The following is a 14253-nucleotide window of genomic DNA, read 5'->3' as shown; positions in this document are numbered from 1 at the left end:
ACTTCGTAGATGTGTTCAACAGCTGTTGTGTTAATGCACTAGGACCTGACAGAGAGGTCACACGCAATAGTTACGTGGTTTGTGAAAAGAGCTGCCGTTGCCTTGAATGAAACACCTGCCCAGCAGAACAAATCCTTGACTAACGGGTTATACCTGACTGTCAAAACAACAGATACAAACACTGAGTGTATAAATAACACATTCAGTTAGACATGTGTTGGCTAGATACAAAAATAAAGAAATGACCACAATTTACAACAGCCTATCTGTAATTATGGAATTATCTGAAAATATGCCTAAACATGTCCTGTTGCAATTAACAGCAAAGTCTCACATGATGTAATGGATATGCTGCACATCATTTCCAAATCAAGTCGCCCCAACACTTGGGACTGCACTTCACTGCACGATGGAACGGTTCACAACTCGACTATCAGTCACTGATAAGCTATAGCCCAATACTTTGTTAGCTACGGTTAGTTGGGAATGAGATAATTCGCATAGAGACAACTGGTTGTTGATGCCGATATTGTCGGCTACAACCGCCACGAAGAAGTGATTGTATGCTACGGAATATCAAACGTGACAAATGTTGGCTCGCTCTACAGCCGCAGTCAGATACGTGACACCAAGTCTCTGTCATTCCACAGACGATGTGACCAGGAAGGCATATTTACCATTTCGCCGCAGATGTTATATCTCTCTACTTCTGATAAACTTTTATCCACAGCGGTATCGGCACTGGGCATAGTCCCGTAGTTTGGTTCGGTGAATGTGGACTTGACGTTCCCCTACAAAAACAAAGTTGAACTGTCCATCGCGCTCACGCCGTCCGGGTCGGAGAGCTCTCACCCACCACAGTAGTCGGGTGATCAGTGTCTCCCGATGTAGTCTGCTTCCGAAACACAGGACAGAGTGCGAATAGATCCCTCCCACTACTCCAGAGGGGAGGGGGGGTAAATTAATTCAGATATTTAACCTACACAATTATGACTTGGCCATGTAATTAACCCGTTACGACTATGAATTAACCTCACAATCATTTATCTCAAATATATGTTTTAACTGTAGCCAGAGTTGAGTTAGGTGAGAGTGTGTTGCTTATGTTGAAATAAACAACCATCCAAGATTAGAAATAGGAATATATAGTAAGTCGCCTAGAAATGGAGAGAAGGCATCAAATGCCAGTCTTCCCATACACATGTTGCTGCCCATGGGACGACTTAACATTTTACTAATGGCAAGTCGAATGAATATAGCGCTAGATACAATGAAGTTCATTGTCATTTTCCACCGAATGAGAAATGTCCATTTAGCGCGGTCCAGGACACTGCCTCATGACCTCCCTGATAACTGATATCATCAGCGTGCCGCACCTGTCTGTGACTGGCACATCTTTGTTCTAGAATATTGGTTCCCGAAATAATATCCTATTGCTGAGCCAACTTGTACATGCATAAGGTTTTTTTTACTTAGTTCTAAGGAATTCTTATCACTTTACAAGATCCCTGTAACACCTAAAGATTTCGCAATTGTTTTAGATGCCATTCCCTCAGGTGTTGCTTTATTATTCAGGAACGTGTCAAGACCTGACCCTCAGAGCCTACCTTCCATTAACCCTGTTGACTCATCAGTAGGAAAGATCTGTTCCTCTTTTGGTCCATTCAACAACAGAGCGATACGAACCTTGTTTCAGCAGGATGTTGTATCTATATACCTTATGTCATGCCTTATTGGAACGGTTTTATTGATAATATATGTGGAGGGAAAAGTTTGGATTTTGCCACACACATGTTAACTTGTTAACTTGTTAACACAATTAAGGAAGTTTCCTTTAAAATTATTCATAAATATTATCCTGCCAACCACTACATGAAGAAGTTTAAGAGAAACATAAACTCAAATTGTACCGTTTGACCACCCAGAAACGGTGTTGCATCTTTTTTGGCCTTGTATTCATGTAATTCGTGTAAAACTGTGGCAAGACATCAGTAGATTTATAATTGAACACATTTATGAAGATTTTACGCTATTGTGCAGAGGTGTCCTGCTTAGATTCTTTACCTACGATAGAAATAAGTTGAAACAATTTTAGGTAATTAATTGCATTATTCTTTTGGCCAAATGTCATATTCAGAAATATAAATTTACAATCAAAACACCACATTTTCTTACCTTAAAAAAAGAAATGGAACTATATTTTAAGACAATTAAATACTCTACTAACAAAAAAGCTGTTAGAATTCTAAGTGTAAGGTACTTGTGTAATGTGATGTTGTACCCCCCTAGCCCCGCCCCTAGCCCCGCCCCCTAGCCCAATTGTCCTTTGTATAGTCTTTATATTGTAACGACCCTGGGTTTATAAGCGCGGAAATCGACTCTGCCGCTTGAGCATGCTTTTGCGGCACAGTCGATAGCGCGCCGGACTTCGGGCTTGAAGGTCGAGGGTTCGAGACCTGCTCCCTGCCTGCTGTTTCATTACAATATATACTTGTGTTCCCCCATGTAATTAAAAAATAAAAATAAAGACTGCCACATCTTTCCACAGAAGCCTCAACAGTACCCCATGTAGGCGCTTCACTGCATGCATATGTGTGCTACAGAGATCGGCTTGGTAAGATAGCTGATAAAAATCGAACATTTCTATACCGAGTTGAGTGAGGTAGCCTTGTCACCCTTTGGAAGAGGTAGTGGATACTCCATCATTGTCTCCAAGGATAAAGGTCCCCATAAATAATTCAATAAGAAAATCTCTTTTGTTGTGTCATCCATTTTTAAAGAAGGTTGGCAGCCCACTGTACTGCTGGCTAGCTGATTAGTCCAGTAGCTGTGTTGGTGACCCAGGCTCAGGAGGTTGTTGTTATTTTACTGTCCATAAACAGAACAGCACATTTCATCCTCAGCTTATTGATATGCAGTCTCCCACCTGTCAGACCCCCATGTCGCCTTCACAAGGTAAACCAGCTATGACATACCTGATCAGTAAGCAAACACACACATATGCTCATAGGCCTACATATTGGAAGTGGAAATGCCAAAAGCCAAAAAGGAATATGGATGGAAACTCATTCATTGATTTGAGGCAGAGAGATGATGAGGATTGCACTGAACTACACACACTGTATAAAGGTGGATGTCGGTTGTGAATAACACATAGGCCTATGTGCGCGTGCACACGCATACACACACACACACAATCACACACACACACACACACACACACACACACACACACACACACACACACACACACACACACACACACACACACACACACACACACACACACACACAGTATATGAAAATGGTAGCCAAGGAGGGAATATATACAATAAAATGTATAAATTGATTTGAGGCAGACAGATAACGACGATCAGATTCCACTTTTGTACACTGAATGAATGTGTGAAAGTACTGCTTAAAAGTGTGAGTAACACACACACACACACACCCTGTATTGATACCCTAGACTCCCAACGTGCCTGTGGAGTCAGATGTGTGAAGGTAAGACTGGGTTGGCAGAATGAGAGCAGCTCCTCTGGTGGCCAACAGAAAGAGAGAGAGAGAAAGAATACTGAATGAGTCACACAGCCGTTAATCACCATAACGACCGGGCCGGTGACAGGTAGACGTTCCGAGACTGAATGAATCAGCTAGGAGGGAGAGAACATCACCTGGCACAGAGGGCACGGTGGGCACAGAGAGGGGTGGCATGAGTGCCAAGATGGGATCAGATGGAATCTGGCTCTGGAGTAATTCATCCATTAGACACAGAGTCGATTGGAGAAGGGAGAATATGTTGATACATTTGGTGGGGGTGAATCATTAATAAGTTATTTACATGCTGAATATCAGAAATACTGCAGCCAGAGACAGTACAATTCCATCAGGAGAGTAGTCATTATGTCTTCTTTACCTTCTCACTCACAACACAGGCTGAAAACAGCCCCTAGCCTGGCCCCACCTAGCCCCTGATGATCCATCAAGTCCTCAAATGGGTTTATGGGAGCTTCAACCATATTGCTTCCATCTATTTCCATTCTAGAAACACAAAATAGACTTCTTGAGGCAGCAGGTATCCTAGCGGCTAGTTTGAATCCCAGAGCCGGGCCATGACCCCACTCTCCGAGTGTGTCCCAGGGGGAGTTGGGATATGCAAAAAAAAAAAAACATTTCCAATTCACACATGCATATAATACACACTTGTATATAAAATAGGACAAATATAAGACCCACCAAATTATTACTAGTAGTATTATAAATAAGGTCAGAGAGATAGAGGGGTTTTTGGGATTGGGGACAGATCCCCCTGCTTTGATCAAACCATTTAACTAATCCACTTCTAGTCCATTATCACCTATGTAGGCCTGTTGATTAGTTAAAATGTGTTTGATTTATAATGAGGAATGGAATGTCAATTTGGTCTAAATTGGTGTTTGGCTGCATTGATTTGGCTTGGAGCACCATGTGTGCCCAGAGAGAAGAGCTTTAGAACAAACACGGATGTACGCATGCATGCTGCACACGCACGCAAACACACACATGCACGCACACCCACAGTCTGCTCATTTAACCCACTTTAAACTACTTTGATCTGAGCACTAATCAGAAGTTCACCAGCCATGGAACTCTAATACAGCTATTACACTGGTCTCAACTGCAAACCCAAGTCAATGTTTTATTCCTTGCGCCACTCTCTCTCTCCCTCTCCCTTTCTGCTGCTTTCTTAATCCCACAGAAGTCTCATCCCTCTGAGAGCTGAACTACCTGCAGTGTGTTTGCTCTTTATAAATACACACACTCTCATTTGCCTGCAATATCTTATCGAAATGGCACTAGTGGTCTCGCTTGATAGTCCAGCTCCTTTGAGTTGATAATCCAATTACACTGAAAGAAAAGATTGTCCAGTTTATTAATATTGAATTTGCATAGGGAGACAGTGGGCTATAGTTCATCTGGTGTGTGCGCATGCGCGTGCTGTTTATCGCAAGACTGCCATTGTTCCACTTCCCCCTGGCGTTGTGTTCGGTCTACACTTCCTGCGCCACTTCCCCGCTCTGTCCCAGACGTCACCCCAATCTGACCTCTACCTTCCCACGTGGTTCCGGAAGGGAATATTGATGTGGTTATGGAACGTTGATGTAGAGATCTGAAATGTTTTGATGGGATCCTAAATTATGCTTCTATAAGAATCATATTGGCTCATAACTGACCCCAGAGCTGCCCTCTGAACACAGGAGTGTGTGTGTGTTCGTGCGTGGGTGATCGTGTGATAATCTTACGAAGAACAAGGAAATTGAAACGAACAGACGATTCCCCCTAGGAAGGCATTGGAACAGACTGCTCTGAGGAACTCAGTCCCTTCTCCTTCCTGTGTGACTCAGTGAGATGCCAGGGCCAGATTAGGACACACACTGTCTGGGTCTCTGTCACACACACATTGTCTGGGTCTCAGTCTCTCTCTCTCTCTCACACACACACACACACACACACAGTCCTTGTCTCTCAGTAATTGGGGCAGTGTGGTTGAACTGGTTTGTGATGACCTAATCCTACACCCTAGTTCTGTTCAGAAGAAAAACAACCTCATCTCTCTCAAATCCTTATGCGTCATTCTGCATACCCCTTATATCACTCTCTTCCCCCTCCTTCCCCCTCCTTCCCCCTCTTCTCTCTCTCTCTCTCTCTCTCTCTCTCTCTCTCTCTCTCTCTCTCTCTCTCTCTCTCTCTCTTTGGGAGTGAAGCTGTGTGTCAGTGAGTGTAGCCGTCACATCACATCTCCTTCTCTTTCATTCTTTTTAATGCTGACAATTTCCCACCCAATCCCTTTCAGCTAATGGCCTTTACACAGTCTCTCTCCCCCGCCCTCTCTCTCTCTCAGTCCCAATTCAACTCAATTCAATGTAATTGAAGGGCTTTATTGGCATAGAAAACATATGTTTACATTGCCAAAGCAAGTGAAATAGATAATAAACAAAATTGAACTGAACAATACAAAAATCAACAGTCAACATTACACACACTCTCTCTCTCTCTCTCTCCTCTCTCTCTCTCTCTCTCTCTCTCTCTCTCTCTCTCTCTTGTCTTACTTAACACGTTTTACATTAGTGGAGAGGAAGCTGTACTGCTTCCTCTCCACTATTTTCTGATACGAGCTGCAGATTTTAGACTCAGTGAGAACACACACACACACACACACACACACACACACACACACACACACACACACACACACACACACACACACACACACACACACACACACACACACAGACACTGTTTCTATGGATGGGTTGCTCTGACAAACCAATCAGTCTCGTCGGCCTCATACCTCAGCCATGTGTAATAACAGAGGTTACTTTCTGACTGCCAGACATTATTAAACGCACTCAGAGGACAGACTGGGACGAATCAACACTGGCGTGCTAAAATTACATTATAAGTCACAACAGGACTGTACTAAACTGGAATGGCAGGCCTATTTGTGGGGACCAGCAGGGAGAGGCTGTAGAGAGGAAAGGGCAGGGAGTGGAATAGACAGAAACTACCTCCTCTCTCTCTCTTCTTCTTCCCCTTCTCTTGTCCTCTCTCTCCCTCCTTTCCCCTTGGACCCCCTGCTTCCCCCAAACAGCTCTCCTTTTCAGCCAGACATCACGCTATTGAGAAAGCCCCTCCCCCCTTTCCCCCCAACAAAACACCCCTCCTTACCCCCCTGTCCTCCTCCTCCCCTCCTCTACTCCTGCCATCCTGTTCTATTCAGACCCAGAGTGAAATGATGGATCAAGAGACCCATCCACAAGCCACTAATCCCTCCCACCTCCACGGCCTCTTTTGTCCCAGCACAGCTGGCAGAAAAATGGGGCATATGAATACAGGGCTGGGGGGAGTGACTGGTAGAGGTGGGTGGTGGTAGGAGGGGGACGGTAGTATTCAAACTCAGTGGTAAATCTAACTGGACTGTGTGGCAGAATATCATTAAAGAGAGTTTCTATACCTGACTAACCACAGATACAACCGCCAGAGAAAGAGAAAGAGAGAGAATAATTTGTATATATATTTTTTTAATTTAACCTTTATTTAACTAGGCGAGTCAGAACAAACTCTTATTTACAATGACGGCCTACACCGGCCAACCCGGACGACCGTGGGCCAATTGTGCGCCGCCCTATGGGACTCCCAATCACGGCTGGTTGTGATACAGCCTGGAATCAAACCAGGGTGTCTGTAGTGACGCCTCTAGTACTAAGATGCAGTGCCTTAGACCGCTGCCACTCTGGAGAAGAAGAAGCAAGGCTGAGCGAGAGAGAGAGAGAGAGAGAGGGAGAGAGGAGAGAGTGAGAGAGAGAGAGAGAGAGAGAGAGAGAGAGAGAGAGAGAGGGGAGAGAGAGAGCGAGAGGGGAGAGAGAGAGGGGAAAGAGAGAGAGAGAGAAAGGAGAGAGAGAGCGAGAGGGGAAAGAGAGAGAGAGAGGGGAAAGAGAGAGAGAGAGAAAGGAGAGAGAGAGAGAGGGGAGAGAGCGAGAGAGCAGAGTCACTGTCAGGTGGAGAAGGATTGATAATAACAGACTGATGCAAACTGCCTGTCAGCGAGCGAAAGCACACTCAGCTGTGAATAACATGCACAATCACACCAGATAAAAGATAGAGAGAGGGTGAGATTAAGGGCGAAGAAAAGAAAGGATGCACTTTTTTAGTTTCATTTTCACTTCATTCACACAAATGATGAGTCAGGTGCAGGTCAATAGAGTGAGTGTTGACTTATGGAGAGTTTCACTCAGCATCCACATTTTCTGTTCAACTTCTTTGATTTGGCACTAAAACAGACCTCCCGCAGGAATATGAGAGGTTGTTCCAAATACAACTGTCTTTTCTGTTGACATAATGGGAGGAGGAGGGTAATTCGTGGATGGAAAGTATCACCCTGAGACAATTAACTGAAAGTAGCTAATGTTGTTGCCTATTTGCAGTGTTTGTTTTGTACTTTGAATTGCAAGATTAGAAAGGTTTATTTGGATTAAGTGTTTTCATTCAGTTTCACGTAATTAGTTTCACGAATTTGTTAATTTGCTTTATACATCCACACACAGCCAATTTCAACACAATTAGGCAGTCAGCCAGTACACACACACACCCTAACACAATCTCTCATACGACCGTAAAGGTAAGAGCGTACATAAGACACCTGTCAAGCCCAGGACTACACACTGTAACAATCACTCTCTCTCATGTCAGACCTACAATAGCTGTGATGGGTGTGTACTGTGTAGTGTAACTAGTGTGTGTGTGTGTGTGTGTGTGTGTGTGTGTGTGTGTGTGTGTGTGTGTGTGTGTGTGTGTGTGTGTGTGTGTGTGTGTGTGTGTGTGTGTGACAGACAGTGCATGTGTGAGTGTGTGCTGGCAGGCCACCTGATGGCCAAATTAAATTGCGTTGAAATTGGAATCAAAGTACGTTTGCTGGAAAAAAATATCTTGTTCCCATGGTAACTCATCATCACGGACAGGTCGGAGAGTGTTTTCATCAACAGAACATTAGGAGGTGATGACTGACGTGTATGACAGGGATGGGGTCAGGTAGTGCGGTGAGAGGTATTTATCACTAACGTACTGGAGCACAACCAGAAAGACAATCTCACGGAGGCACACACACACACACCACTAACAAGCTAAAACAATAAGACCGTGTTGACACTACATCAGAGATGTGTTCCCGAGTTACCCACCACCTACTATGGGATAAACAACATGACAGAGATCAGCAAAACTGACCAAGGCCTCCAAGCTCCTTGTATCTAAGGCAACGAGTTACTAAGGCGTTACCATGGCATCTAATATTTATTTATTCAGGTAAGAGCTTAAGGACTTCTATTATTAGAGTTTCTGTACACACACTTAGAGAGGTTGGGTATGGAAAGATTTCAACATTAGTCTGACACACACACACTACTTTTACTCAATCATCAGCTCATTCACACACACACACACACACACACACACACACACACACACACACACACACACACACACACACACACACACACACACACACACACACACACACACACACACACACACACACACACACACACACACACACACACACACACACACACACACACACACACACACACAGTAACCTAATGCAGCCCTAACATGAAGGTAATGGTATATCTCCATGGTACAGAGAGACAGCATCAAGATAGCCAGGGTCAGCATTACCAGAGAACTACTGACAAACCTTAAGCCTACCTCTCCACCATACATCTCTTTTTCTCCCCCTCTGTGTCTCTTTTTACACATTAGTGGTCTGTGGCAAGACTGACTGGAAGAGGGTCATTACCCACACACAACTCAGCAAAATCACAACAACTACAACTACCAGGAGGCACTGCTCAGCACTCACACACTGGAGCCAGGAATATGACGTCATTCTAACACAGAGACATATAGTCAACATCATTGTAATGGAACATCCATGGTGATGGAGAGATAAGATAAGAATAAGAGAGACACAAACACAGGCTTGCGCCAGCTACAGTCGTGGCCAAAAGTTTTGAGAACGACACAAATATTCATTTCCACATAGTTTGCTGCTTCAGTGTCTTTAGATATTTTTGGCAGATGTTACTATGGAATACTAAAGTATAATTACTGTCACGACAACGACGGAAGGTGGCACCCCTCCTCGTCGCCGGCCTACTAGCTGCCACCGATCCTCTGTTTCACTTTCTGTTGGTTAGGTCTAGGTTATGCACGCACCTGTTTTGTATTAGTTGTTAGTGGGGGTATTTAGCCTAGCTAGGTAGGTTTGTGTTTTGTGCGTGATTGTTCTGTGTCAGGACTTATGTCGTTTGAGGAACGAGTGTTTCCCTCTGCCTGTGTTTTTTAGGTTATTGTGGGCTGCGTCCCTGCTTAGTGTTTGAGCTGGGGTTTTGGGAGTATTTGTTTTTATGCGCCGTGCCCTACCGTGTTCGTACATTGTGGATGCTCATTAAAAGTGTATTCACGGATTTTCTGTCTCCTGGACTTGACTCTGCCTCTCCTGCTTCCTTGAGCCAACCTTGACAATTACAAGCATTTCATAAGTGTCAAAGGCTTTTACTGTCAATTACGTGACGTTTATGCAAAGAGTCAATATTTGCAGTGTTGACCCTTCTTTTTCAAGACCTCTGCAATCAACCCTGGCATGCTGTCAATTAACTTCTGTGCCACATCCTGACTGATGGCAGCCCATTCTTGCTTAATCAATGCTTGGAGTTTGTCATAATTTGTGGGTTTTTGTTTGTCCACCTGCCTCCTGAGGATTGACCACAAGTTCTCAATGGGATTAAGGTCTGGGGAGTTTCCTGGCCATGGACCCAAAATATCAATGTTTTGTTCCCCGAGCCACTTAGTTATCACTTTTACCTTATGGCAAGGTGCTCCATCATGCTGGAAAAGGCATTCTTCGTCACCAAACTGTTCCTCGATGGGTGGGAGAAGTTGCTCTCGGAGGATGTGTTGGTACCATTCTTTATTCATGGCTGTGTTCTTAGGCAAAATTGTAAGTGAGCCCCCTCCATTGGCTGAGAAGCAACCCCACACATGAATGGTCTCAGGATGCTTTACTGTTGGCATGACACAGGACTGATGGTAGCGCTCACCTTGTCTTCTCCGGACAAGCTTTTTTACGGATGCCCCAAACAATCGGAAAGGGGATTCATCAGAGAAAATGGCTTTACCCCAGTCCTCAGCAGTCCAATCCCTGTATCTTTTGCAGAATATCAGTCTGTCCCTGATGTTTTTCCTGGAGAGAAGTGGCTTCTTTGCTGCCCTTCTTGACACCAGGCCATCCTCCAAAAGTCTTCGCCTCACCTGCCTGCTGCCATTCCTGAGCAAGCTCTGTACTGGTGGTGCCCTGCGCTTGCTGGACTTTCTTGGGCACCCTGAAGCCTTCTTCACAACAATTGAACCGCTCTCCTTGAAGTTCTTGATGATCCGATAAATGGTTGATTTAGGTGCAATCTTTCTGGCAGCAATATCCTTGCCTGTGAAGCCCTTTTTGTGCAAAGCAATGATGACGGCACGTGTTTCCTTGCAGGTAACCATGTTTAACAGAGGAAGAACAATGATCCCAAGCACCACCCTCCTTTTGAAGCTTCCAGTCTGTTATTCGAACTCAAACAGCATGACAGAGTGATCTCCAGCCTTGTCCTCTTCAACACTCACACCTGTGTTAACGAAAGAATCACTGACATGATGTCAGCTGGTCATTTTGTGGCAGGGCTGAAATGCAGTGGAAATGTTTTTGGGGGATTCAGTTCATTTGCATGGCAAAGAGGGACTTTGCAATTAATTGCAATTCATCTGATCATTCTTCATAACATTCTGGAGTATATGCAAATTGCCATCACACAAACTGAGGCAGCAGACTTTGTGAAAATTAATATTTGTGTCATTCTCAAAACTTTTGGCCACGACTGTACAGTAGGGCACAGAGCCCCATCAGGTATAAATAACTATATGTACTGAATTCCACTGAGAAGGAGAGAGAGAAAGAGAGAGGTATTAAAGGTAGGGAAGGGGTGATTAGAGAGAGAGCGAGAGAGTTAGAGAGAGAGATAGACGGAGAGAGAGAGAGAGAGAGAGAGACTGACAGAGAGAGAGAGAGACAGAGCGAGGGAGGGAGAGAAAAAAAAAACAGGCAGGGCAGAGAGAGAGATTAATGATGGGTTCTGGATAACTAAAAGCAGATCAATGATCTATGACTGACTGGTTTTAAAGACTTCCCTCTGGCATTAGACAAACAGCATAGTACAACTATATGTGTGCACACACACACACACACACACACACACACACCACACACACAGGGGCAGGACACAACACGTCTGACACAACCTCTCCCTGCTTTGCTCTTTTTCTGTAACACTACCGTCCGTTTACCTGGTGTTTACATTCACCCAAATGTCCTCCCCCCACACACACACACACACACAGCTCCTCACGTGGTGCTTGTCAAAGTCTGCCTATGAACTGTTGTCATATAAACACACAGCTGACAGCATGTGACTACAGTTCTGACTACATTTAGACTGGAAATAGCTTGGAGACTGTAGTACCTTGAGACATGCAGTCTCAGTCACACACACACACTCTACCTCTGTGACATGGATGAGTGGGATGGTCGTGAAGTGCTTCTTCATCTCTCCTCTTCCTTAGGGTTAAGGGCCAGAGTGTGTGAAGTCAAAGTTCATTCCTACGAGCGTCAGAAGACGCTCAGTGATCATCAAAGAGCTGGCAGCCTTTTAGAGGAACAGCCGCTGTGGGAAGAGTGTGTGTGTGGTTTCCCTCTGGCTCTGGTGAAAGCCCTTCCTTCCTGTCAGTGGTGATAAAGATGTGCCGTCACAAGGCCCGGCTCGGACCTCCCTAACCAACACCCTAAAAGTCCAAAGGTACACTCCTACACACACACAAACACACACACACACACAAACACACACACACACACACACACACACACACACACACACACACACACACACACACACACACACACACACACACACACACACACACGCACACACACACACACACACACACTGACCCCGTTCCCTTCCGCACCAGGCGCTACTGATCTGCTGTCAGTCAGCTGTCTTGTTCTGTCCTGTCCTGAGGTGTGTTCAGCAGTCTTTTCTGTACTGTTCTGTTCTGCATGGTTCTGCCCTGTTCCTGACTTCCTGAGAGGTTGGGAGAGTCGCCCTTATAAGGCAGTAACCAGCCCCCACCCCCCACCTGAGGTCTCTGATTCACCCTCCCTCCTTGGCCCGCCCGGGCACGCTTCACCACGGCATTCATTTATTACCTCTGAGGCCAATCAGGAGCCAGCAACCAGAACAACAGCCTGAGAGGTAGTAGGGATGTTCTACAGGTTAGGAGAGGGAGGGAGGAAATACAGGACCTCCATATACTGCTGTTGGGATAGAGTTGGTAAAGTTAGTGAAGTAATCTCTCCCCCCTCCCCCTGCTCTGTCTCAGTGGTGAATACATTCAGACAGAGCTGTTCATCTTCACACCCCTAGATAACAGCCGGCCCGGGCCTCTGTGTGTGTGTGTGTGTGCGTGCGTGCGTGTGTGTGTCTCAACGCAACTGGGCTCTGCTCCCACTCCCACACATATTCAAATATACCCCCAACTATCATTCACTAAGGCTAAGCCCATTTGTTTCTGAGAACCATTCAGTGGGTCTTTTTCACTCTCTTTCTCTCTCTGTCTCTCTCAGAGCCCATTTAGAGCTGTGACACACAGGGGAGGTGAACAGAACAGGGCCAGAGGTATTTTTACAGCACTGTGCTCAAGAGGACGTCTAAAGACCTGGAAACCCTACAAATAAAATATTTGACGCCCCGCCCCCTCTGACCCATTAAACATCTACAGAGTCGGGAGGCTTGTCTTCCTGTCCAGGAAATACTACAGACTCATCATATATCATCTCCAGAGGCTTGTCTTCCTGTCCAGGAAATACTACAGACTCATCATATATCATCTCCAGAGGCTTGTCTTCCTGTCCAGGAAATACTACAGACTCATCATATATCATCTCCAGAGGCTTGTCTTCCTGTCCAGGAAATACTACAGACTCATCATATATCATCTCCAGAGGCTTGTCTTCCTGTCCAGGAAATACTACAGACTCATCATATATCATCTCCAGAGGCTTGTCTTCCTGTCCAGGAAATACTACAGACTCATCATATATCATCTCCAGAGGAATACAGGCATGAATACGATATGGACAGAAGGAAGAACAGAAGAGACAAAATGAGGAGTGAGGGAGGAAGGAGAGTATAAGGGTGATAAGGAAATGTCGCAGAAACAGAGGGAGGGAAAAGAAAAGAGGGAGTTTGCTCAGAAGGGATAGAATGGGGACAGACAGACAGGTGGTGAGGTGAGGGGAGGGGAGAGGGATGAGGGTACCAGAGGGCAGAGGGGAGAGGGTACCAGGGGGCAGAGGGATGCACCTGCTCTAAAATGAGCCCTCATATTCCCTCTGGTGCTCAGCTGGCATCACCACCAACACAGCTGCCACCTCATTATACACACACACACACACACACACACACACACACACACACACACACACACACACACACACACACACACACACACACACACACACACACACACACACACACACACACACACACACACACACACACAAATGGAGAGAGAGAGAGAGAGAGAGAGAGAGAGAGGGGGGGGGGGGGTGCTTTGGAGGGG

At 45.3% G+C, this 14253-nt stretch overlaps 1 protein-coding gene across 2 annotated transcripts in view; it reads right to left on the bottom strand.

Annotated features, from left to right (window-relative positions):
* The window catches only part of LOC106609443 (transmembrane and coiled-coil domain protein 3), a 52000-nt gene extending 39379 nt beyond the window's left edge, over positions 1 to 12621 (bottom strand). Inside the window, exon 1 of one of the 2 annotated variants that reach the window (XM_082977744.1) lies at positions 12135 to 12621. In XM_082977744.1, the coding sequence (XP_082833870.1) occupies positions 12135 to 12179 (45 nt within the window). In that variant the 5' untranslated portion in view covers positions 12180 to 12621. Of the gene's footprint in view, positions 1 to 677; positions 900 to 12134 lie in introns of those variants that run through there. The other variant, XM_014208293.3, reaches the window with a different exon arrangement.
* Between the last annotated feature and the right edge of the window lie 1632 nt (positions 12622 to 14253).

The sequence above is a fragment of the Salmo salar genome, chromosome 07, assembly GCF_965601325.2.
Source record: "Salmo salar chromosome 07, fSalSal1, whole genome shotgun sequence".
Lineage (NCBI taxonomy): Eukaryota > Metazoa > Chordata > Actinopteri > Salmoniformes > Salmonidae > Salmo > Salmo salar.
This window is presented reverse-complemented; position numbering and strand designations above follow the sequence as displayed.